The sequence below is a fragment of the Dromiciops gliroides genome, chromosome 3 (assembly GCF_019393635.1).
Source record: "Dromiciops gliroides isolate mDroGli1 chromosome 3, mDroGli1.pri, whole genome shotgun sequence".
Classification (NCBI taxonomy): domain Eukaryota; kingdom Metazoa; phylum Chordata; class Mammalia; order Microbiotheria; family Microbiotheriidae; genus Dromiciops; species Dromiciops gliroides.
Window position 1 is genome coordinate 661,346,524 of NC_057863.1, and position 23,479 is coordinate 661,370,002.

Here is a 23,479-nt window from a genome sequence, read left to right on the forward strand (position 1 = left end):
TACCTGCTTTCATGCTGTTTACTAGTAGGCGTCCATCTGTCCATCTGGCTTGCCTCACAGAACGGAAGTTCCATATTGGCAAGAACTGTTTTGTCCATCCCAGTGCCTAACACACACAGAGTTGGCTCTTTATGTTTGCCCGTGATGGACACTCTAGGCTTCTGCGACATACCAGCTCCTATTCCCCTCCTGGGAGGGGGGTCTTCCCCCATTCCCTCCCCGGGGGCTCCCGCCCCTCCTCCCTGGCACCCTCTGTTCATCTGGGGCTCTGGTGTGGTGCAGGCAAGGGAGCCCCAAGGGGCCCGGGGAATATGGCTGAAGGGCCGGGCTGTCTGTTGGAAGGTGCCCTGCTGCCCCCCAAAGCCTGTAGGGGTTCACCCCCGTCATCTGCCCCCAGCCCTCAAAGGCCTGTGTTTGGTGCTCCACGGCTGACCCTAGGGGTTCGTGGGCAGGGAGAAGAGGGTCGGCAATGTCCGTGCGCAGACGGTGTCAAGGCGGGAGACACCGGACCGTGCGGGCCTCGCCCTCTCCGGGCCTCAGTCTCCCCCATTTGTAAAACGGGGCTGGGGAAGATGGCCTCGCAGCGCTAAATGTTGCTGCGGCTCCCGCTGAAAAGGCCTGCCGTGGGCCGGGCCCAGTCTTCGGGCCCGAAGCAGGAGGCCGCACTAGAGGGTCCGGTCAGAGACCCAGGTTCTACATCTCAAAACTGGGCTGTGAACTTCACGGGCCAACCATTCGGGAGCCGCAGGGAACTGGACAGAGGTCAGGGAGGGAACACAAGGACCGCGGGTACGGATCTGCGTTGGGGTCGAGTTTCCAGCCGGACCCTTCATCGAGGACCCCGCAGTGCGGCCGCGCGCGCCTGTGTTCTCGCCGGGACGGGAGAGCACGATGCACCAATTGCAGCTGGCAATTGCAGGATAGAGGGCCCTAGAGAAGGAGCATAGAGACGAGGTGAAGGCAGGCTAGAAAGGATCCTCTCCCCCACCACACACATACGTACACCCCTCCACCCCCCCCCCAACCATAGAGAGCCCCCTGGAGGTGCGGGCCAGAGCGATCAGTCCCTGTGTGGCCGGGAGGGGCTACGAGGACCATAGAGAGCCTCTTTTCCTGGCTGCGGGCTAGAGAGACAGCGGTACCGCGGCGAGAGAACCTAAGGGGAGCCTGCCCCCAGAGGGCACGTGTTGTTAGGGTGTACTGTGGCGCCCCTTTGTGGCCTCTTTACTCTGATCGCCCCGCAGGTGCGGGCGCCCCAGACTGGATGCGAGGGCCGGGTTGGGGGTGTGTGTAGGGGGGGCGGTGAGGCAAGTGATAAAGAAGTTGTTTTTGCAACCTCAGGCTGTGCCTAAGCGCCTATTTCTCCCCTCCCCCAACACCCCCACTCACCCACCCTCCACCCCCGTTCCCAGCCTAAGCACCTTCCTGCTTAGCTTCTATGGATCCGCGGCAGATCCTGGATATTGAAGGCTGGGGTGGGGGAGTGAGAGGGCCTGGGGCCCAGTCTAGGCCTCACTTTCCCCTTCGAGAGAATGATACGAGGGAGAGTGACTTGAGAAGTAGGGGAAGCCTGTCCTGTCGGGCCATGCAGCCTTTCTTCTCTCCCCTACTCCCCCTCCCCCTCCCCCTCCCCCTTCCCCTCCGTGGGTCTCAGTTACTGGGGATAGGTCTCCGCCCAACACTGGCCCTCTAGGAGCTGAAGCCCCCACCCCGTACAGGAGCCCGGCGGGGGCGGGGGAGGGGGGGAGCAGAGAGATCGAAGAAAGAGGAGGCTAGAGAGGGGTAGGGTGAGGGGGTCGGGGCTGTGGATCTCAGGAAGGGTGTGCTTGTCGGGATGTGTGTTAACTGTGCACACAGATGTGTGACTATGCGTGCAATTGTGTATATAGCCGCTCAGTTCTGTGACTGCTTGTGTCACTGTAATTGAGTAGATGTTAATTCCTTGCTTGCAAATCTGCGGTAGGCCTGCGGCTGTGACTGACAAGCATGGGAATGTGGGAATGCCGCGGGCGCCTGTGACCAGATCCTCCCCGTGGGGTACCAGAAAAGGGGTGGAACTGAACTTGTGGAAGGAGAGTGGAAAGAGGATCCCCTCATTGGGGACGCAGGCTGGAGGATCGAGGGTCCCCAATGGGGATGAGGCAGGAGGAGAGATGGGAGGGTGTCAAGGCCATTTTGAAGGTGAGCGGGTTCTAGGTAATACTTGGGAAAGCAAGGTGGTGAGAACCTGTAGAGGTTGTTCATGGTAATGAGGAGAAATAGTTTTTAGGGGCAGAAAGAAGGGTAAGAAATAAAGGGGAAGGGGCTGCGAAGGTTAGGAGATGAGTCCTTGAGCTAGAACTGTGAGAAAAATGGGGGTGGGGGCAAAGGTGGATAGAAAGATCCTAGGGAGGGGATGGATGGAGAGACACAGTAAACCTGGGGGAATGGCAGGGATCAACGTGGAAGCACACTGGGAGGGCAGAAGGATGGGGGACATGAAGCTATGGGGAAGACATACCCTGCTGGGGCATGGGGAAGGCGAGATGAGGGAGAAGGGAGGAGAGAGGCGGGCCAAGGGAGCGGGGAGGCGGGGTGGGGCTGATGGAGAGGGAAAGTGAAAAGACTAGGGGAGACTCACAGCGTGGGGCGGGGGGGGGGGGCAGAACAGGAACTGTAAGAGGAGAGGAGACTGGGGGGGTGCTGGAGGCCAAGAGGGGCGGCCGCTGGGGGGGGTCCCTCTGCGGAGTACCCAGGTCCTCTCCCCACACAACAGCCTGTGGGCCGGGGTCGTATTATCCCCGCTTTACGGCGGAAGAAGATGAAGCAGAGAGAGTCTCAGTAACTTGGCCAGGGCAGGATTTGAACTCGGGTCTCCCGGATTGTGTGCCCTGTGGCGGCCCCTTTGTGCCTCCGTCTCCCGAGGAGGCCCCTCCATATCGGGGCTCCGCCTTCCCTGCCTCTCCCTTGGCTTCGGTCTCCCCGAGAGGAAAACGTGGAGTCGATGGGGATATGCAAGCGCCTCCGTGATGTATCGGGGACCTCGGGGTAGGGGGGCTCTTGGGAAGTGGGCACCAATTCTGGCTCCTCGAGCATTGAATGAGGCTAGGAGGAGGAGGGACGCCTGCCCAGACCGTAGCCTTTCTGGCCCGGTCTCGCAACGCCCCCCCCCCGCACCCGCCTCCGCCTTTCGGGGCTTCATGTCTGGCGGGAGCCTTTTGTGGCGAGCGGGCCGAGTGTCCCCCCGCCCTGGGCCGCGGAGTACGGAGGGTGGGAGGGGCCCAGACCGGGCTGGGGGGAGGGGAGAAGACTCGGGGAGCGGGACCTGCTTGAGAGTCCCGCCTGCGCCCGGGCCTGGAGCGACGGCGCGGGGGCGAGCGGGTGCAGGGGTGCCCTTGGGGGCGTGCGCGCGTGTGAGTCGGCGCGGGTGCTTGTGATTGTGACTGTGGGCGTGCACGCGGGGACGGGGGCAGGCCCCTGGGAGCCTCGGAGGGTTCGAGAGGTGGGCGAAGAGGGGCGGGAGGGTCCGGACAGCTCTGGGACGGGCGTGGGGACAATAAGCATTTATAGAGCACCTACTAGATGCTGTTGTTATACACCTTCCCTCTTTGGGTGTGGGCTGCAGAGCCCTGGGTGCTGCTGGATGGAGACCCCACGACCTTGGGGCAAATAAGGGTCCGGACCCAGCGAGCTCAGCGACATCTGGGTGCAGCCCCCCTGCCCCGGCAGGGCACTGCACCCCGGAGCCCTTCCCCTGCTTCTGGCCGCAGTCACATCTATGAGTTGGGGAGTGCTGCAAGAGGAAGTGGGTGCACAGTTCTTCGTGGGGATGGAGACTCCCTGGGAGAGTGAATGAGATTCCCATCAAAGGAGCAGACTCTAGCGGATGAACAGGTGTAGGGGGCCTCTGAGGGCAGAATGGGGGGCAGACTTGAGAGGGGGTTGAATGGGGGAGGGCCAGAAGGGCTTTGGGCACCTTGGTGACGACCGTGGAGGGAAGGCGGGGCATCCGAGGTTGTGGGGCTGAGCTGAAGAGTGGAGGGGAAGGAAGGCTCAGAAAAAGGGGTCTGCAGGGTGAATTTTCTGAGTGACAGCCTGAGATTCTCCCCCACCTTTCCTTCAGCCTCCAGCTGCACCTCCTGTCCTCTGCCTGTGAACCTCTCCTGGGACACCATGGACCCCTGTCCGCCTCGGGCACCTCCCTCCTCAGAGGGGTGTCTGGGCTCCTCCCCCCCCTCCTCCCCAGGAACCCTGGCTCCCCAGCCGCCCCCCAGGCTAGGCCGCCACCTGCTGATTGACGGCAATGGCGTCCCGTATATGTACACAGTGCGTCTGGATGAAGATCAGCCCCAGAGGAAGCTGGAAGCCCCCCAGGGGGAGGCAGCAGGGGCCGTGGGGGCCCCAGCACAGGGTTACACCTGCCCAGAATGCTTCCAAGTCTTTAAGAGCCCTCTTTACTTGAAGCGCCACGGAATCTCACACTCGGACCTCCGCCCCTATGTCTGTGGGGTATGCGCCAAGACCTTCAAGCGGTCCAGCAGCCTGTGCCAGCACCGCCTCACCCACCGAACCAGAAACAGCCGTGCCCACGCTTGTCCCCTCTGCCCACGCCGCTTTCTGGATGCTCGAGAGCTGGCTCAGCACATCCGGGGACACTAACGCACAAAACCCCACCTTCGCTGGCTCCAATCAGATGGAGAGATATGGCTCTCTCCATCCACCCCAGCCTAAGAGCCTCTGGGGTCCCAGAATTTGACCCAGTTCTGTCACTCTCTTGTCCTGTAACTGGACAAGTTGCTGTTCTGCCCTGGGCCTCACCATTCTCACTCTGGAAAATGGGGGCACCTGATTGCAGCCCTCCCTGTCTCTCCCCAGTACTGGGAAGGTAAAGTGACAGACAACTACATGGAGGAACCCTTTGTTACTGGGGTCTTATGCCTCTGGGTACCCCCCACCCCACTGTGCCTGGCACACCAGAGGTGCTCAGTAAAGACTTGTTGGAGTGACTGTGATTCCTTCCTAGGACTGGACACCCCAAGGGCTCTTGGAATCTGAGCTCAGCAGCTGTCTTCTGTATGGTCTTGGGCAAGTCTCTCCCTTGCCCTGGGCCTTGCTTCCTCCAGTTGTAAAGTAAAGGAATTGGATTAGGGGATTCTTTCTTTTGTTTGTTTTTGGTTTTTTATGGGGCAATGAGGGTCACACAGCTAGTAAGTGTCAAGTGTCTGAGGTCAAATTTGAACTCAGGTCTTCCTGAATCCAGGGCCTGTGCTTTATCCACTACGCCACCTAGCTGCCCCTGGATTAGGTGATTCTAAGGGAGCCATGGGGTACCCATCAAGTCCCTGTCCTTATCTGGGCCTCAGTTTCCTGCTCAGTAAAGTGGAGGGCTTGGACTTCACCAGATCATCTCTATGGGAGCTGAGGGACCTGTCAAGGTATGGCCTCATGCTCCCCCCCCCCATGCCACCTGCTCTTCCCTCCTCTGCAGACCAGAAGCCACAGTTAGCCCATTTGACTGTGTGCCACCATCTGCCTTGAGGCCCTTGTCTGCTGTCTGGCTGCCCCCAAAAACATCTCCTTCAGTACACCCTTGCCTGCTGTAAGCTCTTTGGGAGCAGAATGGATCTCACTTTTGCCTAAGTATCCATAGCCCTCGCACAGGACCTGGTGCTCAGAAAACATGTGATCACATGGAGATGGTTCCAGTATAAATTCATATGCTTGTTTCTCACTGCTATCTGGCAACCCTAGTACTTTGTGAGAGCCTCTATTTCAGTCCCCATGAGAGCTGCCTCCCAAACTCTCCTTTTCCTCATTCTGTGCCTCTTGACTCCTCTACATCCTCCTCCCTTGTCTCCTTTGTGAAGGAGGTAAGCCAAGCTCTCCCCTCCCACCTCTGAGAGCTTGTCCTTTCTAGCATCTCCTCCCATTATCTACTTGTCTCCTTTGTGGCCACCTATAAACATGCCCAGGTCTTCCCATCCCTTAAAAACCTTTGCTCCATCCTGCCTCCCTCTCAAGGTAATCCAACATTTATCAGCTGCTTCCTATGTGTCAGGTGCTATGCTAGTTGGGTGGGGATTCCCCTGCCCAAAGATATTCCTACTTTCAAGGAGTTTACCTCCCACCAGGAGTCAATGTATGCATACATAAGTACAAATAGAAAACCTAGAAGTTAATAAGAAGGGGGCACTAGCAATCAGGGATGGTGGGAAGTGGGAATCAGGAAAGGTCTGGGGTTTCAACTGTGTCTTCAAGGACATTAGGAATTCTAAGAGGAAAAGCTAAGGAGGGAGCGAATTCCAGTGCCAAGGCATGGAGAGAGGAGATGAAGGGCCTTGTGTGAGGAACCATTACATAGATCAACATGTGTTTACTAAATAGTAGCCCTGTGCCAAGCACTATGCTAAACACCAATGTGGAAGGGTCTGAAGTACAGAGTGAGAGGTGTAGAACAGCCCCCTTATCCCACCCACCCACTTTCTCTTCCTAGCTTCCCATTTCTGTTGAGTGGAACACCATCCTTCCAGTGACCCAGACTTGCACCTTTGGAGTCATCTTTGACTCTCCCTCACCCCCAGTAGCTCCTACACAACAGCCCTTGCACTTGTTCTCTGCTCACACCTCCACCTTCAAGCCCTCATCACCTCTTTCCTGGCCTATGTGGCTGTTCCCTCCAGTAATGTTGCTCCTAACCTGTCTATGCCTTCCTATCACATGGAGCTCTTTTCTCCGCATCCTTTTTAGAGATTCTTCCGAAGGGTACACCCAAGGTGCCACACAGATTGCTTTTACTTCCTCTTGTCATCTCGAGAAGATTAGTGGAACATCTGGGCAATTCATTGGTCATCCTCTCTTGCCACATGACCAGCTCATGGTCTTTCCCAATCATGAGATCTCTCACTCTTCTTCTTCTTTTTTTTTTTTTGGTAAGGCAATTGGGGTTAAGTGACTTGCCCAGGGTCACACAGCTAATGTCAAGTGTCTGAGGCTGGATTTGAACCCAGGTCCTCCTGAATCCAGGGCCAGTGCTCTATCCACTGTGCCACCTAGCTGCCCCTCCATAGTTTCTTATTTGTCTCATGTTGTAGTCAGAGCTGGCCAATGTGCATGGCTCCAGTGCTTCATGAGAGGTGGTTTTGAATGTTTTGGAGACTTTCAGAGAGAGAGGGGCGGGGGAGCAAGTTTTTGTTCATATTTGAGGTCAATCAAGGACCTTTGCAAGGTCCCAGAGACAATTCAGCCTGCGTTATTCATTGTGCTGTGCATATGTGTGTGGGGGGGGGGGGATGAGCTCAATCTTTGCCTCCTTCAAGTCTGAGCTAAAATTCCACCTTCCACAAGCCATTTACAACCACCACCACCCCTTGATTCTAGCACCTTCTCAGAGGTCATCTACAATTTCTCTTCTACATGGTTGTTTGCATATTATCTCCCTCATTAGACTGAGTTCCTTGAGAGCAGATACTATATTTGCCCTTCTTTGTGTCCTCAGTACTCACTTCACATAGTATGCACTTAATAAATGGTCAGTGAGGTGGCATGGTGGATAGAGTGCCAGGACTGAAGTTCATCTTCCCTGACTTCAAATCTGGTCTCAGACACTTACTAGCTGTGTGACCCTGGGCAAGTCACTTGCCCCACCAAAAAACACCCCCCCAATTTTTTTTCTAACATCTACAGGTGTCTGTTATTTTCATAAAAAATTTAATATAAATAGGAAAGTAGGTATATATGTTGTTATTCTTTTGTTTTGAATAAAGTATGGAACTTTTTTCTACTTTGGTGTCTTCCCCTTCTTTTCATGCCTTGTGAACTGATTGTGCAACAGCTCTCAAAACTTCATCTACTTCAGGGGGCAGCTAGGTGGCACAGTGGATAAAGCATCGGCCCTGGATTCAGGAGTACCTGAGTTCAAATCCGGCCTCAGACACTTGACACTTACTAGCTGTGTGACCTTGGGCAAGTCACTAAACCCCCATTGCCCTGCAAGCAAAAAAACAAAAACAAAAAAAACCCTTCATCTACTTCAGCCCAAATCTCTCCTCCCTCTTGGCCTCATACAGCTGCTTCTACCATCTTTGTTCTGTGCTGTTCCCATCTCTTCTTCTAGGAGCATACGTCAGACTGTCTTAGTAGAGTGCAGATGACTCCACTTCTCTCTTTTTTTTTTTTTGCAGGGCAATGAGGGTTAAGTGACTTGCCCAGGATCACACAGCTAGTGTCAAGTGTCTGAGGCTGGATTTGAACTCAGGTACTCCTGAGTCCAAGGCCAGTGCTTTATCCACTGCGCCACCTAGCTGCACCCCCCCACACACACTTCTCTTAATAGTGATATGATATAATGACAACAATCTGCAGAGTTTTTCAGATTTTCCCTCTGTTCATGGTTCTCTTGCCACTTTGGATTTTAAACATCCTTGAGATGATTGTGCCTAGGCTCTTGATGGCAAATGACCCTCCAGCTCTTATCTTTGTGCCCTTACCCTGGCTGCTCCCCAGGCTGGGAATGCATTTCTTCCTTGACTCTGCCTGTTGGAATGCCTTGTTTCTTTCAAAACTCATGCTATGGGCAGCTAGGTGGTGCAGGGGATAGAGTACCGGCCCTGGAGTCAGGAGTACCTGAGTTCAAATCCAGCCTCAGACACTTAACACTTACTAGCTGTGTGACCCTGGGCAAGTCACTTAACCCCAATTGCCTCACTAAAAACAAACAAACAAACAAAAAACACCTCATGTTATGCATAAAGCTTTTCCTACCGAAACCCAACTGCTAGTTCTCTGTTCCTAAACTATCCTGCATCCATTTTGAAGTTTTGTGTGTGTGTGTAACTTATTTAAACAGGTAAACCTGGAGTTGTTTGAATTGCACACCATGTCTTTCCCTCAGTTTTATTATTTCTTCTTTTGCATTAATAGTGATCATTGTATGAACCAGTTGATGGTCCAGCTGTATAGACTGTTTTGGGTGAATGAATCCTACATCAGGAATGTCTGTAAAGATAAAACCAACTTTACTTTTTGTGATATTATTTAGTTGTCTCCATTATGGGTGAGGCACTGGGGATACCAGAACAGATTCTGTTCCCAGTTTCTGCCTCCCAAACTGAAGGTCTACAGAGTTGTCGTGTTGACCTCATTGTTGTATGCCTATGAAACTTGGACAGTATACAGGTGCCATGAGAGGGAAACTGAATCACTTCTATTGGAATTGTCTTAGGAAGACCTGAAAGATTCTGAAGATCACCTGGCAGGATAAAGTACTGAAAACTGAGGTCCTTTCTCTTTTTAAAAAAAAATAGTGTTTTAGGGGGGCAGCTAGGTGGTGCAGCAGATAGAGCACCAGCCCTGGAGTCAGGAGGTCCTGAGTTCAAATCTGGCCCCAGACACTCGACACTTACTAGCTGCATGACCCTGGGCAAGTCACTTAACCTTCATTGCCCCACCAAAAAAAATAGTATTTTATTTTACTATTTTCCAATTACATGTAAAGATAGTTTTCAACATTCTTTTTTTTTTTTTTAAGATTTTGAGTTCCCAATTTTTCTTCCTATCTTCCTTCTTTCCCCCCTACCAAAGCCAGCAAGCAATCTGATATAGGTTATACATTACATATTTCCACATTAGTCATGTTGTGAAAGAAGAATCAGAGCAAAAGGGAGAAACCACAAAAAGGGAGAAACAAAAAAAGTGAAAATAGTATTCTTTGATAGGCATTCAGACTCCATAGTTTGTTTGTTTGTTTGTTTTTTTGCGGGGCAATGGGGGTTAAGTGACTTGCCCAGGGTCACACAGCTAGTAAGTGTCAAGTTTCTGAGGCCAGATTTGAACTCAGGTACTCCTGAATCCAGGGCTGGTGCTTTATCCACTACGCCACCTAGCTGCCCCTCCATAGTTCTTTTTCTGGATGTGGAGAGCATTTTCCACCACGAGTCTTTTGGAGTTGCCTTGGATCATTGTATTGCTGAGAAGAACTGAGTCTTTCACAGTTGATCATCAGGCAGTGTTGCTGTTACTGTGTACAATGTTCTTTTGCTTTTGCTCACTTCACTCAGCATCAGTTCATGTAAGTCCAGGTTTTTCTGAAATCTGTCTGCTCATCATTTCTCACAGCACAATAGTATTTCATTATATTCATATACCACAATTTGTTTAGCCATTCCCCAATTGACGGGTATCCCCTCAGTTTCCAATTCTTTGCCACCACAAAAAAAAGCTGCTATAAATATTTTTGTACATGTGGGTCCTTTTCCCTTTTTTATGATCTCTTTGGGATCTAGACTTAATAATGGTATTGCTGGGTCACAGGATATGCAGTTTTATAGCCTTTGGGGCATAGTTCCAAATTGTTCTCCAGAATGGTTAGAACAGTTCACAACTCTACCAACAATGCATTAGTGTTTCAATTTTCCCACATCCTCTCCAACATTTATTATTTTCCTTTTTTGTCATATTAGACAATGTGATAGATGTGATGGTGGTACCTCAGAGTAGTTTTAATTTGCATTTCTCTAATCAATAGTGATTAAGAACATTTCTTGGGGGGCAGCTAGGTGGCACAGTGGATAAAGCACCGGCCCTGGATTCAGGAGGACCTGAGTTCAAATTTGACCTCAGACACTTGACACTTACTAGCTGTGTGACCTTGGGCAAGTCACTTAACCCTCGTTGCCCTGCCCCCCCAAACATTTTTTCATAAAACTATAGATAGCTTTAATTTCTTCATCTGAAAACTGCCTATTCATATTTTTTTTTTTACCATTTCTTAATTGGGGAATGACTTGTATTCATATACATTTGATGCAGTTCTCTATATATTTGAGAAATTAGTCCTTTATCAGAAACACTGGTTGTAAAAAAATGTTTTCAGTTTTTTCTCTCCTTTTAATCTTGGTTGCATTGGTTTTGTTTGTGCAAACCCTTTTAAATTTAATGTAAACAAAATGATCCATTTTACATTTCATAATATTTTCTATCTCATGTTTGGTCACAAATTCTTCCTGAGATCGTTTCTTGAGCTGAGCTGTCAGGCATTCAAACCATAATGCAGAGAGTGCAATTCTGATGGGCTCACCAGGTTTGAATGCCAAACATACATTTACCTAGAAGACTATTTTACAGAGAACTCACACAAAGCAAGTGCTCACACAGAGGTCAGAAGAAATGACAACAAGGACACTCTCAAAGCCTCTCTGAAAAACTTTGGCATAGGAGATGCTGGCACACGACCCCCCCAACCCCCCAGCACGGTGTGCCTGCATCAAAGAAAGCTCAGTGCTCTGTGAGCAAAGCAGAATCGCAGTAACTCAAAAGAAATGTGAGATGGGCACACCTAGAGCTACCTCCTCTCCAAATGTTCAAATATAGACTATTTGTGCCCGATCTGTGTAGGCCCTTCCGAGCTCGTATTGGTCTGATCGGCCTGATCGTGGAGGCTTCTTTGCTGTTAGAGTTGACCAAGACATGGTTGGGGGTTCCTTTGAGCTCTGAGAAACAGGTTTAAATTCCAGTTCTGCCATTTTTTTTTAACCTGCGTGATTGTGGGCATCAGTTCATTCATTCAATTATTAGTTTATTTATTCTCTAATTCATCAAACAAGCCTTTATGAAATGTCACTCTAAATCAGGCCCCAGTAGATAAAAGTGAGGCAGCCCCTCCCCTCTACTGGAGCCTCAGTTTCCTCATGTGTAAAATGATGAGGGAGGGGAGATTGGGCTGATCTCCGAGCGCACCCCCAGCATCCTTGTCTTGGTCTCGGGCCGAGATGGGTCTCAGTTTCATTTGGTGTAAGATGGAGGGTGGGGCAGGTCGAACCCTGATCTTTAAGCCCAAAGAAGCCCCGGAATCTTGCTCCGGAGGGCGCCGGTTTCTGACCGGAGCGCTTTCTGGGAGGGCCCAGAGGTGTCCCGCCGGCCCATTTCCCCTCCAGCCGCGGATCCCCTAGAAGCAGCTGCATCGGTATGGGTCAGGCTGGGCCACGGACAAGCTGAGGGCTGGGGGCGGGAGGAGGCGCAGAGACACCACGCACCCACCCAGGGGAGCATAGAGAGGAGAGAGCGGGGCTAGAGGGGCTGCGGGTTGTGGAGGACCGAGAGGGCTGCGCAGAGAGAGCCGGGCTTCAGCGTAGTCTGGGATGTGGGGGCTGGCCTACCTTGGGGCAAGGAGCTGGGGCTTCGAGGGTGGGGCGGGGGAAGAGGGTTAGGAGGGGATTGAGAGGACCCTCCCACTAGGCTGGGGCCTCCTCACCATGGAGTGGAGGGAGAGGGCGGAGAGCAACTTGGAAGGAAGACCGGCGAGTGAGCGAAGGAGAGGAGAGATCCGAGACCGCGCCAGGCCCCTCCCGGCTGAGGGGGAGGAGGCTTTGGGGGCTGCTGGGATCAGGGAAGACTTCTTGGAGGAGGCGGCCTGTGCGCTAAGCTCGGTAGGAAGAGTGGGGACTTTAGCCTACGGTAGGAGGGGACGTAAAGCCGGGGGGCCGACCCCTCATTTTGTTTTTGTTTTTTTAGTGAGGCAATGGGGGTTAAGTGACTTGCCCAGGGTCACACAGCTAGTAAGTGTCAAGTGTCTGAGGCCGGATTTGAATTCAGGTATTCCTGACTCCAGGGCCGGTGCTCTATCCACTGCGCCATCTAGCTGCCCCCGACCCCTCATTTTGCAGAGGACAAACTGAGTTTCCGCGAGGTTCCATGACTCCCCCAAAGACACTGATAATAAAGAACAGCTCAGAATTCAAGTGCAGGTCCCCTGGTTCCAAATCACGCTTTCCCCCCCTTGCACCTCGTGCTAGGCATATAATGATAGAAAGTAAGCTCTTTGAAGGCAGTGACTCTGGTTTTGGTCTGTGTATCCCCAGCCCGGCATGTAGCGGACTGCCTGGTACGGGAGCGCTTATTAAGTAGTCGTTGAATTGATTTTAACTGAGGAATGACACCAAAGCAAAAAAAATAAAATAAGACAAAATGGACATTGGGAGAAAGTGCCTGTTGCCTGATTTGGCTGGAGTATACACAATGTGAGGGGAGCTAAACTAAAATAAAGCTGGAGAGCTAACGTGGATACAGAGCGGAGGGAGCCTTGAATGCCAGGCTCAGTTTATGTGTTCCCCAGTAGGTCATGGAGAGCCACTGAACAATTTTTCAGTAGAGGAATGATGTGCACTTTCAGAAAGTAGACTGGATGAGAGAGCATTCATTAAGCCCTTACCATGTGTTTGGGTACTAGGGATAAATACAAAAACAAAGACATTCTCTGCCCTTGAAGGGCTTATATTCATTTCTTTTTTGGGGGCAGGGCAATGAGGGTTAAGTGACTTGCCCAGGGTCACACAGCTAGTAAGCGTCAAGTGTCTGAGACTGGATTTGAACTCAGGTCCTCCTGAATCCAGGGCCTGTGCTTTTATTCACTGTACCACCTAACTGCCTCCCCCCCCCCCCAAAGGCTTATATTCTAATGGAAAGAGCACCCAGTTTGGAAGGTGAAGGCCTGCCTTTGCCACTTACTGCTTGTGGGACCTCAGGCCAGTCATAGCCTGAGACTCGGTTTCCACTTCTGTCAAATGATAGGATGGAATTAGATCTCCCAGGCCTTCCATCTTTAAAGCATATGATCTTTGAAGATGATTCAGAGACTGTGTGGAATTGAATGCAGAGTTAAGCAAAAGAGCCTTGTGTTTAATAAACAGTCGTTGATTGATTCCTTGATAAGCACAGGAAATGCAAATAGAAAAAGTGAGCCACTAGTCCCTGCTCTTATTCCCACTGAGAGAGGTGACATTTATCAGGGACGTTAGTGGCAGTGGCTTCCCCTCCCCTTCCAGCTCCTATTGTGGCCCCTGGGGTCAGGCAGAGTTCTATGTGATCATGTGATCAGAAGGAGGGAGACCACTGGAGGAGAAATGACTTAAGTGTTGAAGAAGAGTCATTCAGGCTCTGGAGGATGGAGAGACTGGAGAGAAAAATGAGACCTCTGGAAAAGGGAATGGGGGAACAATAGTGAGGAAGGAGGGGGGGCAGAAAAGGGGATAGGGAGACCTTGGAGAGGGAAGAGGGGAGGGACCAGCTGAGGCAGCATTTGAGTCCTGAACTGGGGGAGAAAAAGCCTGGGCTTGGGAAGGATTTAGTTAGAAAGGCATGGGAGGAACCAAGTGGCCCTTCGGGGAGGCTGTTTAGACCAGCAGACAGTGGAGTGAGAGGGACATGGGCTAGGGGAAAGCCGAGGGAGAAGAGGCCAGACGCTCCCAGCCAGAGGTGGAGTGGAGGAGGGCAGAACCCAGGCAGCCCTGGGGCTGAGAGTAGAGGCCTGTGGAAAGGAAAGGACTTGAATAGGGTGCTTGCTCTGGAATGACTGGGTGGCCTTGGGCTGCGACAGTTTCGGTTTCCTTCCTTGCCATGTAGGCCCCCTCCAGCCTAGCTCTCAGCCCCTACACTCAGCAGCCTTGGTAGGTGGGAGCTCATCGTGGGGGAGAAGAGATGCACAAGGCTTGGTCCCTGCCAGTGCAGAGGTGTGCTGGGACTTTCAAAGGAAACCTCAGCGTTTGGGCAGGGGCACGCAGAAAGCTGAGGTGTCCTGAGTAGGAAGAGTAGGTGATGCTCAGGGAGGGAGGGGGCCTGAAAGGAAGCTCATGCTCAGATCTTGGGGGACTGCCCCTAGGGGCTATGGAGAACCATGGAATCTTCCCGAGCAGGGCACCTATGCAGTCAGAGCAGGGTGTGAGGGAGGCAGCTCTTGGGGTGGGTAAGATGGATGGGAGAGGCTGGGGCAACGGGAGTCTGGGCACAGAGGCTTGGAGGTCTGGGTTTGGGCAGGGATGGGGAGACATTAACCTCTTTCTCTACTGTCCTTGTCTGTCTTGGCAGGCCTCCGAGGGGCCAGCTCTCTGTCCTGATGCAGCTGCTGCCCCCAGCCCCCCTCGTCCATCCTGCAGAAGGCCATGGATGCGCCTCCTTCAAAGGCGGCCTCTTTTCCCAAGCCAGAACCTTCGGCCTCTGCTATCTCACCGTCCCCCAGGCCGGGCCGGTACCTGCTCATTGATGCCAATGGGGTCCCTTATACCTATACGATGCTGGTGGAGGACGAGCCCCCCCGGGCCAGCCCCAAGGGGGAGGCAGTCAGAGGAGAGCTTGGCCCTGGGTGCCCAGCGGCCCCTCGGAAGGGCTACAGCTGCCCCGAGTGTGGCCGGGCCTTCGAGAGCCCCCTCAGACTGCAGAGCCACAGGATCTCCCACTCGGACCTCAAGCCTTTCATTTGCGGGGCCTGCGGGAAGGCCTTCAAGCGCTCCAGCCATCTGTCTAGGCACCGCTCCATGCACCAGCCTGGGGGCAGCCGCTGCCACGCGTGCCCTCTGTGCCCACGACGCTTCCGAGATGCCGTAGAGCTGGCGCAGCATTTCAGGGACCACTAGGGGCTGAGGGAAACGTCTTGCCTAGAGGCAGCCCAGAGCACCAGATCGGGAGGCCTAGGACCTGGGTTCGAATCCTGACGGCAGCTACTGTCCAGGTGGTCCCATTGCTAATTCCAGGCCTCTGTTTTCTCACCCCTATGGGGGGGGGGGCAGGTGGAGGGTGTGTGTGTGTGTGTTGGAACAGATGTTTCCTGAAGCCCCTTCTAGCTCTAGATTTGACCATCTGAGAGACCCTCCCTCCCTCTTCAGCCTCCAGAGACACCGGGGAGGAGGCCTCTGGCCAGCCTTAGGAAGGGTTTTGGGGTGGTCCCCTCTGCGAGGCGCCGGTTGGGGGAGTGACCCTCGGAGCCAGGCCACTGGGCCTGGTTTGTGAAGGACTTGACCAGAACAGGATTAGAATTCTGGACCCCCGTGGTTTGCGGGCTGGGGTGGGGGCCCTAGCGCGGGCCTTGTCGTCTGAGCCTCAGTTTCTTGCTCTGGCAGTTAAGGGGGTTGGATAGGAGATCTCTAAGCGCCCCGAATCTTCTTGTGGAGGATTCCACAACGCATTCCTGGGGCCCTGGGTTTGTATCTCTCCTACTTCGAATAAACGGTCTTGGATCTGACGTCATTGCTTACGGGAGGACGCGCATGCGCACGGCGCCTGGCTGGGGGGGAACCCTCCCGCACCCTCGGAACTTTCCTCCCGCGGACGCGGCTTCCGCCCGGAGCTCTTCCGGCACCACGCGCCCCGCCCCCTCGCTCGCTCCCTCCCGCCGCCCCCCTCGTCCATCCGCGCCCCCTCCCATCCCCCTGACGCCGCCAGACCCGGGGGGGCGGCCAGGCCTGGACCTCGGACCCCGGCCTTGAGCCGCTGCACCGAGTAGGGTGCCGGGGATTAAGAGGGCGGGCGGGGCCCGTGGTGGAGCGGGGTGCAGCAGAGAGGGGCGGGGCTAGGGAGGGCTGGGGGAGGGGAGCCCTGGGGGAAAGAGGGGGCGGGGCTAGGGAGGTGTTGGGGGTGGAGGGGCGGGGCTAGGGAGAAGCCCTGGGGGTGGAGCTGGGGGGGCCCTGGGGGATTGAGAAGGGAGGGGGCGGGGAAGAGAGCCCTTGGGACCGCCCTGGGCAGGTGGGGGCACCTAGTGTTATAGACTGAGACCCAAGTGGGCTGGAGGGGGGCGGGGCAGGGCGAAATGGGCGGGGGCGGGGGGGTGTGATAGCATCCTGGAGGGAGAGACTCCTCTGTAAAGACCTAGGCACTGGTGGGGGAGGGGTGCGTTGTTAGGTCCCTCAATCAGCTCGACATCTGGGGCCCTCTGTCAGAGGGGCCTGGGGAGGGGTGGAGAAGGTGGTGTGGATGGGTAGGGGGAGACGGGGGGCTGGCCATTCACTCGGCCCCTTCTCTCTGCAGGCCCTCCTTGCTTCTGTGGATGCTGCCGCCCCCTTCTCTCCGGGTGGGCAGCGGCCATGGAACCTCCGCCCCCCCAAGCATCTCCCTCCCCAGAGCCAGGCCCCTCGTCGACCCCCGAGGCTCCGGGACAGCCCCCCAGGCTGGGCCGCTATCTCCTCATCGACACACAGGGCATCCCCTACACGGTGCTGGTGGAAGAGAAAGCTGAGGCGCCCCCGGGGGAGGTCCCGGCAGGGTCCACCTCGAGGAAATGCTACAGCTGTCCCGTGTGCTCCAGGGTCTTTGAGTACTTGTCCTACCTGCAGAGGCACAGCGTCTCGCACTCGGAGCTCAAGCCCTTCGTGTGCGCCGTGTGTGGGAAAGCCTTCAAGCGGGCCAGCCACCTGGCCCGGCACCGCTCCACGCACCGAGTCGGGGGCGGCCGGCCACACGCCTGTCCCCTGTGTCCCCGGCGATTCCGAGACGCCGGGGAGCTGGCCCAGCACGGCCGAGTGCACTCAGGGGAGAGGCCCTTCCAGTGTCCGCACTGCCCGAGGCGATTCAGTGAGAGGAACACCTTGCAGAGACACATGAGGAGGAAGCACCCGTGACAGGGGACTTGGGGCTTTGGGATCCTGGCTCTTGGCTAATCTTGGCTCTGGGTCTCGATTTCCTCCTCTCTGAACTGAGGGGATCTGACACACCTCCCCAGCCTCAGAGGCGCCTCTCCCGGGGTGGCCAGCCCTTCCCTCCCAGAGAGCACTGGCTGTAGGCGTCATCCCGCCAAGGAGGCTGAGCACGGTCTGTCTTCTCCTGGATGGTTCTGGAGAGCTTCACAAGCCGGGGACCCTCAATTCCAGCCCCACCCCCACCCGACCTAGGGTAACTCTTGTTGGGGATCCCCCAGAACTGGCCCTGGGAAGGAGATGGGGCTGTGTCCTCTGTCTCTTCCACAGGTGGGGTGTTGTGGAAGGGAACCCCCTCCCAAGGGCTGCAAACCAATGAGCAGAATAAATGCAAAGTGACTTTTCAGGGAGGAAACTCAAGTTTGATGTTTGAGAAAGTGTCCTGGTCCCAAATGTGGGGGGCTGGTCCTCCGGGCCTTCTGGCTTACAGGGCCCGGCCCCCTCAGCATCTCCAGTGCAGGGGTGCAGGCCCTCGGGGCTCCGCTCCCTGAGAGCAGGGGAGGCGGCTCCCCTTTTCCCTTGGCTGACTCGAGGGCTTTCCAGTGCACGGCCTGCTGAAGGGGAACACTGGGGCGTTTGGGTTGGATCAGAGCTTCTGCCCTCCTTTGACCTGTGGGTGAGGGTTCACCTTCGCCGGGGGTTGGGGGCAGCGTTTGGGAGTTTGGGTCTGGACTCCAGCTGCCTTAGCATCTGGGAGGGCTCTGCCACGGGGCCCACTGTTTGGTGGGGACCCTGGTTCGGGCATGGGCACACGGCGTGGCACCATGGGAAAGGGGGCCGATCTGGAGGCAGCATCTGCGTTCAAAACCCCATCCCCCGGACCTTCATTTCTCCCTATTTGGGAATAAAAGAAGGAAGGAACACGCATTTATTCAGTGCTCTCGGTGCGGAGCACTGGGAAAGAACGGGGTGGGGGGGGACACAGATGGACGGGCTCCTCCCAGGGAGGGGGGCTGGTCCCCCAGGAGGAGTGACGGCTTCGGGAGCCTGCGTGTGAGCGCGCGGCCGATCTGCGGGAGGGCGGGGGTGGGGGTGTAGGGGGGAGCGGGCTAGGGAGCTGCTGCCTGGGGACCCCTCCTGGCTCTCACACCCTCCCACCCGTCCGTAGGTCTGGAGACAGGGCGAGGCAGTGAAAGGCGCTGCCTCCGGAGAGATGGGTTCGAATCTCGCCTGTGAGGCGAGTGTGTTAACCCGGTTAACCTTGGCTAAAGTGCCCACCCCCGGCCTCAGTTTCCTACTCTGTAAAATGAGATGGACTACATGAAAATCCGAGGTTAAGCAGCATCCGCCAGAACTCCAGACCCCATTTGGAGAAAAAGGGGAGGTGGGGAGAAATCTTTTCATTTCGCAGTGTCAGAATATGCCCGCGGCCCCTGGCGTACCCCCGCCCAGTGCTCTCCTCGTTCTTCTGCCCAGCCCTTTCCTGAGGTCACAGCTTCATGAATTTGACGACGGTCCCTGCCTGCCCCGGAGCTTCGGCTCCGGCTGCTAGAGGGGGGAGGGGGAGACGAGCTTTGGAGCGGAGACCGCTAGGGCCCGTCACGCAAGTGCACAACTGGTTCCGTGGCGCAAGTCCCTCTTCTCCCCGCGTCCCTCGTGGCGCCCCACTCGGGCCCAGCTCCGGCCCTCCCTCCCAGGTCCCAAGCAGGGCTTTAGCCTCTGGGCACGCCTGGCTGGCTCCGCCCGGTGCGGGGGCGTGCTCACGCTCTGCTCGCGCGCGGGGGGGAGGGCGGCGTGGCGTGGGCTGGGTGGGGGGAGCTTGCCTCCGCCCCCCGCGCCGGTGGCACTTTGCAGACGCTCCCCGGAGCTGGGCATGGGCGCCGCCGCCGCTGCTCCCCGGGCTGGAGTCCTTGCCGCGCGGGTGGGTGAACGCGGGACCGTGGGCGAGGGAGGGGGCGGTGTGTAAAGAGGAGGGGAGAACGACAGGACCTCAGGCTCAGCCCAGGGCCCCGCTGCATCCCTGAGTCCCCGACTCCGCAACGAGCCCGGGGGCCCCGTGGGACAAAGGGCGGGGGCGGAGGGGGTGCCCCACGCGGGACGCACCCCTTCCCCCTCTCCTGTCATGGCGCATGCGCCGGCGGCTTCCGTCCCGTCGGACAATGGGAGACCGGAGGTCCACGCGTGTGCGGGGAGGATTGCGTGGGGCACCCGGGCTGCGGGGGAGGAGGGATGCCCGGGCTGGCGTGGGGGCTGTCGCGGGCCCTGGCTCAGGTCCATACCTTCCTCCTGTCCCAAGTGCCCTACTCTGGGTAAGGCCGCTGGCTGTGCCCCCCGCCTGGGGCTCCGGGGCCTGAGTCCCCGCCCCTCCCCTTCCCCCAGCCCCACCTCCCCAGCTCACCTGTGGCTGGTCTTTCGTCCAGTGCCCCTGAGGCGCCGGGACGCCTGGGTCCGGCCGAGGCGGCGTCATGAGTGAGAGAAACGGCCGGAGGCGGACAAGTGAGCGCCCAGCCCGTGACCAGCCCCTTCCCCCCCCCCCAGGGACCCCCCCCCAACCACTAGCGCTCCCGGGGGCTGGGGGGATGGGAGCGGTGTCACTTTAGCATCCTGGGCAGGGCGAGACATGGGGGGGGGGGCGAAGGGCGGGTGGAGGGGAGGAGAGTGCCCCGGGCCCCGGAGTAAGGAAGCTTCCTCTCCCCCGTCCCGTCTTCCCTTCCCTTCCAGTGAAGAAGGATGAGGAGGGCTTGGAGATCTCGATCCCGTTCAATGAGACCCCTCCTTTAGAATCTCCGCAGATTTTCTACGGCCTGAGCCCTCCCCAGGGCAGCTTTGAAGGTGAGCCTGAGGCCTGGGGGAGGGGGGAGAGTACGGAGAGCCTCTCCCTGCTCACTCTCCCTGGGCCCTTCCCCCCAGAGGCCCCGGAGCCCACGTCCCCCACCCTGGCGCTGATGAATAGCGTGAAAACGCAGCTTCACATGGCCTTGGAGAGGAACTCTTGGCTCCAGAAGAGAATCGAGGACCTGGAGGAAGAGCGGGATTTCCTGCGATGTCAGCTGGACAAGTTCATCTCCTCTGCCCGCATGGACGCAGGTAGCCATCAGCCTAGGGGAGCTGCAGGGAAGGAGACCGGAGGCAGGGCTCCTCCCCTGAGGACGCTCGGCCTCCTGCTTGTCTCTTTAGGGAGCCATCTCTCTCCTTGTCCCCTTTCCCATCTCCAGAGGACCACTGTCGGGGGAAGCCGGGCCCCCGGCGGGCAGAGGGTGCCGATGGCCGGGGCGGAGGGGAAGCCTCAGACCCCGAGTCAGCAGCCTCATCCCTTAGCGGTGGCTCCGAGGAGGGGGGTTCTGCAGAGAGGAAGCGCCAAAAACAGAAGGGGGGGGCTGGCCGGAGGAGATTTGGGAAACCCAAGGCCCGGGAGAGGCAGAGGGGTGAGTGTCAAGGGCTGAGGTGGGGGGAGGAGGGAAGGGAGGGAGTAGCCAGGGATAGGGACAGAGGGATGACTGGGGGTAGTGGATTGGGTTTTCTGTTGAATGCATGTGGCTGTGTCTGCCTGTTAGGCTCCTCCTCAGAGATCTGACTGTCCAGCCCCTTGACTTTTCTGATCCAAGACCAGTTGGCACAGGGAATAGAGTACTGGGCCTAGAGTCAGGAAGAGCTAAGTTCAAATCCAGCCTCAGAAGTATGTGACCTTGGGCGAGTCACTGTACCTGTCTGCCTCCGTTTCCTCAACCGTAAAATGGGAATAATAGTGTCTGGAGGCTCAAATAAGATATGATTTGTAAAGCACTTAGCACAGTGCTTAATAAGTGATTGGTCCTTCACCCCCTTGAGTACCCATGCCCTCAGAGACCCTGGCTCCTAGCTAAGCACCCTCCCACCAGAATAGGGCAGTGTCCCCTCCAGCGGCCAGAACTGCCTTGGCAAGGAGGCTGCCTCCCCTGTGGGATTCTCCTGAACCTCCTCACCCTCCCACACTCTGCCTTTGTCCATTCCTGCTTCCCCATGAGCCCTAGAGCCCAGGAGGAATTTGAAGGCTCCATGTTGGCAAGTCAGGCCTCATGTCTGGGTAGGCCCAGGCACCATCCCTGACTTGTGAAAGGTGTCACCCAAGGAGGGGGCGGGTAGCTGGGCTCTGCCCCCAATTTCATCGGCTTGGCCTCTCCCCGCCCGCAGTGAAGGATGCTGACGGGGTGCTGTGCCGCTACAAGAAGATCCTGGGCACCTTCCAGAAGCTGAAGAGCATGTCCAGAGCCTTCGAGCACCACCGAGTGGACCGCAACACGGTGGCCTTGACCACGCCCATTGCCGAGCTGCTCATTGTGGCCCCCGAGAAGTTGGCTGAGGTGGGCGAGTTTGACCCGTCCAAGGAGCGGCTGCTGGAGTACTCCCGAAGATGTTTCCTGGCGCTGGACGACGAGACGCTGAAGAAGGTGCAGGCCCTCAAGAAAAGCAAGCTGCTGCTGCCCATCACGTACCGATTTAAGCGGTGATCCCTCTCCGTGCCCCTGGGCTTTCCGGGAGCCAGCTGCTGCCTGCCACCTGCCTTTCCCTCCCCCCTCCCCCACCAGCCCCATAGCTCTTGGGCCTGGATGCCCGCCAGCTGGGGCTGTCACCCTTCTCCTGCCTGGATGCCCCCAGACTAGCTGCTGGCCTTCAAGTGGAGGCCTGCCTCCCTCCCCATCCTCTGCTTCCCCCAGAAGCGGGTTCTTCAGATGACAATCCTGTGCCCTGTGCTCTTGAGGCATCCTCCCCAGGAGCTGGTTGGCTTGTACCCTCTGGTCTAACGGACCTCCTGTCTGCCCTTTCTTCCCCGGGGACCCCCTTCTGTCCAGGACGGCTCTAGCTGTGTCTCAGAGCCAACTGATGGGTCCTTTTCCATTGCACCTTGCCCAAACCGAGGAGCCCTACAAAGGCTCAGATCTTGAATGGGATGCGGGCCCCCTCTTTTCTCTCCCTTCTGTGGGCACCCCCGCAGCAGAGAGAGAGAGATAGTGAGAGAGTGTGCGTGTGCGTGCAGCGTGTTTACAGGGGGGTTCCTGGTGGAAGAGGGTGCGTGTCGCTGTCCTCTCGTGGAAGCAGGGAGGCAGTGTACATGTGTGTATATAGCTACTGAGCACCCCCTGTCCAGCCTTCCCTGCTGTCAGCCCGTTTCCCGCCCCCCCCCCCGCCCCGCCCCGGCCCGGGTTCCTTTACTCCAGAACTCCTTGCCCCCAGCCCAAACGTAGAGCCCGGGGAGGTTCGCCGCGGACTCTGCAAGTGGCCGGGCTCAACTGCATGCCGAGATGTTCGAGGGCGGGTTGATGGAGGGTATGGAGGCCTGGCTTCTCGCCCCCAACCCGGTCCGACTCCCTCCCTCCCCTTCCTGAAGCCCGTTTCCTTCTTTGTGAAATAAGGGAGTTAAGCGCGATCACGTCTCGGGGGCCGGGAGACCTCGGCTGAGTCCTTTCCAGCCCGGGTCTCTCCTCCTTTGCAACCGTGGAGCAGGTGGGAGGAGGGGCTCTCATTAGGTCACTGTGTGACCCCGCATAGACAGTACCGCCGAGGCGGTCCTGCCATTTCGGGGGGCCCGGCCCCCGGCCCCCGGTGATGGGGGCCGCCCGCACCAACAGATAAATGAATTATTCACAGAGTTTAAATTAAAAGTGAACCAGCAGATTTGGAATAACCTTGGCCTTCGTTCTGACTGTGGGGGACAGGGGGGCAGTGGGGGGGACGGGACGGGGACGAGACCAAGAGCTGGTCCGAAACCTTTCCAAGCGAACCGATCACAGGTAGGGGGATGGCGCTGTCCGCGAAGCTATCGCGCAGGCGCATATCTGGTTGACCCGTCGTTTCTAAGGCGACGGCAAAGAGAAGGAGAACGCGATAACAGTCTTACTGGTCCCGGACAAGTCGGCTTTAGAGGGATAAGGTGCGCGTGCGCACTGGCGAGTGAGGGTGGAGTAGCCTTCGCCCTCTCTCCCCATTGGTTGGCTCCACTTTGAGCTTGCGCAATAGCCCGGCTCCCCGTCCACGCAGGCGTAGCTTAGGTACGCTCGACCCCGCGGGGCGGCCCGCACAGGCGCACAAAGGCCCCGCCCCCGGGCAGGTTCCACGGCGGCGCGATACTC

At 56.7% G+C, this 23,479-nt stretch overlaps 5 protein-coding genes across 8 annotated transcripts; 4 read left to right on the top strand and 1 right to left on the bottom strand.

The window, feature by feature from the left end:
• The first annotated feature begins 1,407 nt into the window (after positions 1 to 1,407).
• On the top strand, positions 1,408 to 5,131 carry LOC122750894 (zinc finger protein 580-like). 2 transcript variants are annotated; one of them, XM_043997773.1, is made up of 3 exons: positions 1,408 to 1,535; positions 1,964 to 2,181; positions 4,103 to 5,131. In XM_043997773.1, exons 2-3 carry the CDS (start codon positions 2,001 to 2,003, stop codon positions 4,636 to 4,638), a joined length of 717 nt encoding a protein of 238 aa, XP_043853708.1. In that variant the 5' UTR covers positions 1,408 to 1,535; positions 1,964 to 2,000; the 3' UTR covers positions 4,639 to 5,131. The 2 variants fall into 2 exon arrangements, with proteins under 2 accessions (XP_043853708.1, XP_043853707.1); XM_043997772.1 differs by lacking the exon at positions 1,408 to 1,535 and having other exon boundaries at positions 1,767 to 2,181.
• Positions 5,132 to 11,837: 6,706 nt separating this feature from the next.
• Positions 11,838 to 15,985, top strand: ZNF580 (zinc finger protein 580). 2 transcript variants are annotated; one of them, XM_043994642.1, is made up of 2 exons: positions 11,838 to 11,938; positions 14,836 to 15,985. In XM_043994642.1, the coding sequence occupies exon 2, from the start codon at positions 14,910 to 14,912 to the stop codon at positions 15,378 to 15,380; it is 471 nt and encodes a 156-aa protein (XP_043850577.1). In that variant the 5' UTR covers positions 11,838 to 11,938; positions 14,836 to 14,909; the 3' UTR covers positions 15,381 to 15,985. The 2 variants fall into 2 exon arrangements, with proteins under 2 accessions (XP_043850577.1, XP_043850578.1); XM_043994643.1 differs by lacking the exon at positions 11,838 to 11,938 and adding an exon at positions 11,945 to 12,401.
• Positions 15,986 to 16,823: 838 nt separating this feature from the next.
• On the top strand, positions 16,824 to 17,778 carry ZNF581 (zinc finger protein 581). Its single transcript, XM_043994639.1, has one exon. It carries the CDS (start codon positions 16,824 to 16,826, stop codon positions 17,355 to 17,357), a length of 534 nt encoding a protein of 177 aa, XP_043850574.1. The 3' UTR covers positions 17,358 to 17,778.
• A 497-nt stretch (positions 17,779 to 18,275) lies between these two features.
• LOC122748723 (nascent polypeptide-associated complex subunit alpha, muscle-specific form-like) lies at positions 18,276 to 19,903 on the bottom strand. The gene is made up of 2 exons (XM_043994640.1): positions 19,771 to 19,903; positions 18,276 to 19,585 (listed from the first exon to the last, which is right to left on the bottom strand). Exon 2 carries the CDS (start codon positions 19,494 to 19,496, stop codon positions 18,972 to 18,974), a length of 525 nt encoding a protein of 174 aa, XP_043850575.1. The 5' UTR covers positions 19,497 to 19,585; positions 19,771 to 19,903; the 3' UTR covers positions 18,276 to 18,971.
• CCDC106 (coiled-coil domain containing 106) lies at positions 19,160 to 23,031 on the top strand. Of its 2 annotated transcripts, none has more exons than XM_043994637.1 (6): positions 19,160 to 19,293; positions 19,793 to 19,868; positions 20,094 to 20,204; positions 20,283 to 20,459; positions 20,588 to 20,797; positions 21,543 to 23,031. In XM_043994637.1, exons 2-6 carry the CDS (start codon positions 19,838 to 19,840, stop codon positions 21,857 to 21,859), a joined length of 846 nt encoding a protein of 281 aa, XP_043850572.1. In that variant the 5' UTR covers positions 19,160 to 19,293; positions 19,793 to 19,837; the 3' UTR covers positions 21,860 to 23,031. The 2 variants fall into 2 exon arrangements, with proteins under 2 accessions (XP_043850572.1, XP_043850573.1); XM_043994638.1 differs by lacking the exon at positions 19,160 to 19,293 and adding an exon at positions 19,540 to 19,681.
• The last annotated feature ends 448 nt before the right edge of the window (positions 23,032 to 23,479 follow it).

What these genes read in the sequence shown, in the direction of transcription:
- LOC122750894 (XM_043997772.1), top strand. Translation starts at nt 1,932, where the DNA reads ATGTTAATTCCTTGCTTGCAAATCTGCGGTAGGCCTGCGGCTGTGACT. An exon ending in GTGTCAAGGCCATTTTGAAG is followed by an intron (nt 2,182 to 4,102) that starts GTGAGCGGGTTC and finishes CCTTTCCTTCAG; the next exon opens with CCTCCAGCTGCACCTCCTGT.
- ZNF580 (XM_043994642.1), top strand. Translation starts at nt 14,910, where the DNA reads ATGGATGCGCCTCCTTCAAAGGCGGCCTCTTTTCCCAAGCCAGAACCT.
- ZNF581 (XM_043994639.1), top strand. Translation starts at nt 16,824, where the DNA reads ATGGAACCTCCGCCCCCCCAAGCATCTCCCTCCCCAGAGCCAGGCCCC.
- LOC122748723 (XM_043994640.1), bottom strand. Translation starts at nt 19,496, where the DNA reads ATGACAGGAGAGGGGGAAGGGGTGCGTCCCGCGTGGGGCACCCCCTCC.
- CCDC106 (XM_043994637.1), top strand. Translation starts at nt 19,838, where the DNA reads ATGAGTGAGAGAAACGGCCGGAGGCGGACAA. An exon ending in CTCTGCCCGCATGGACGCAG is followed by an intron (nt 20,460 to 20,587) that starts GTAGCCATCAGC and finishes TCCCATCTCCAG; the next exon opens with AGGACCACTGTCGGGGGAAG. An exon ending in GGCCCGGGAGAGGCAGAGGG is followed by an intron (nt 20,798 to 21,542) that starts GTGAGTGTCAAG and finishes CCCCGCCCGCAG; the next exon opens with TGAAGGATGCTGACGGGGTG.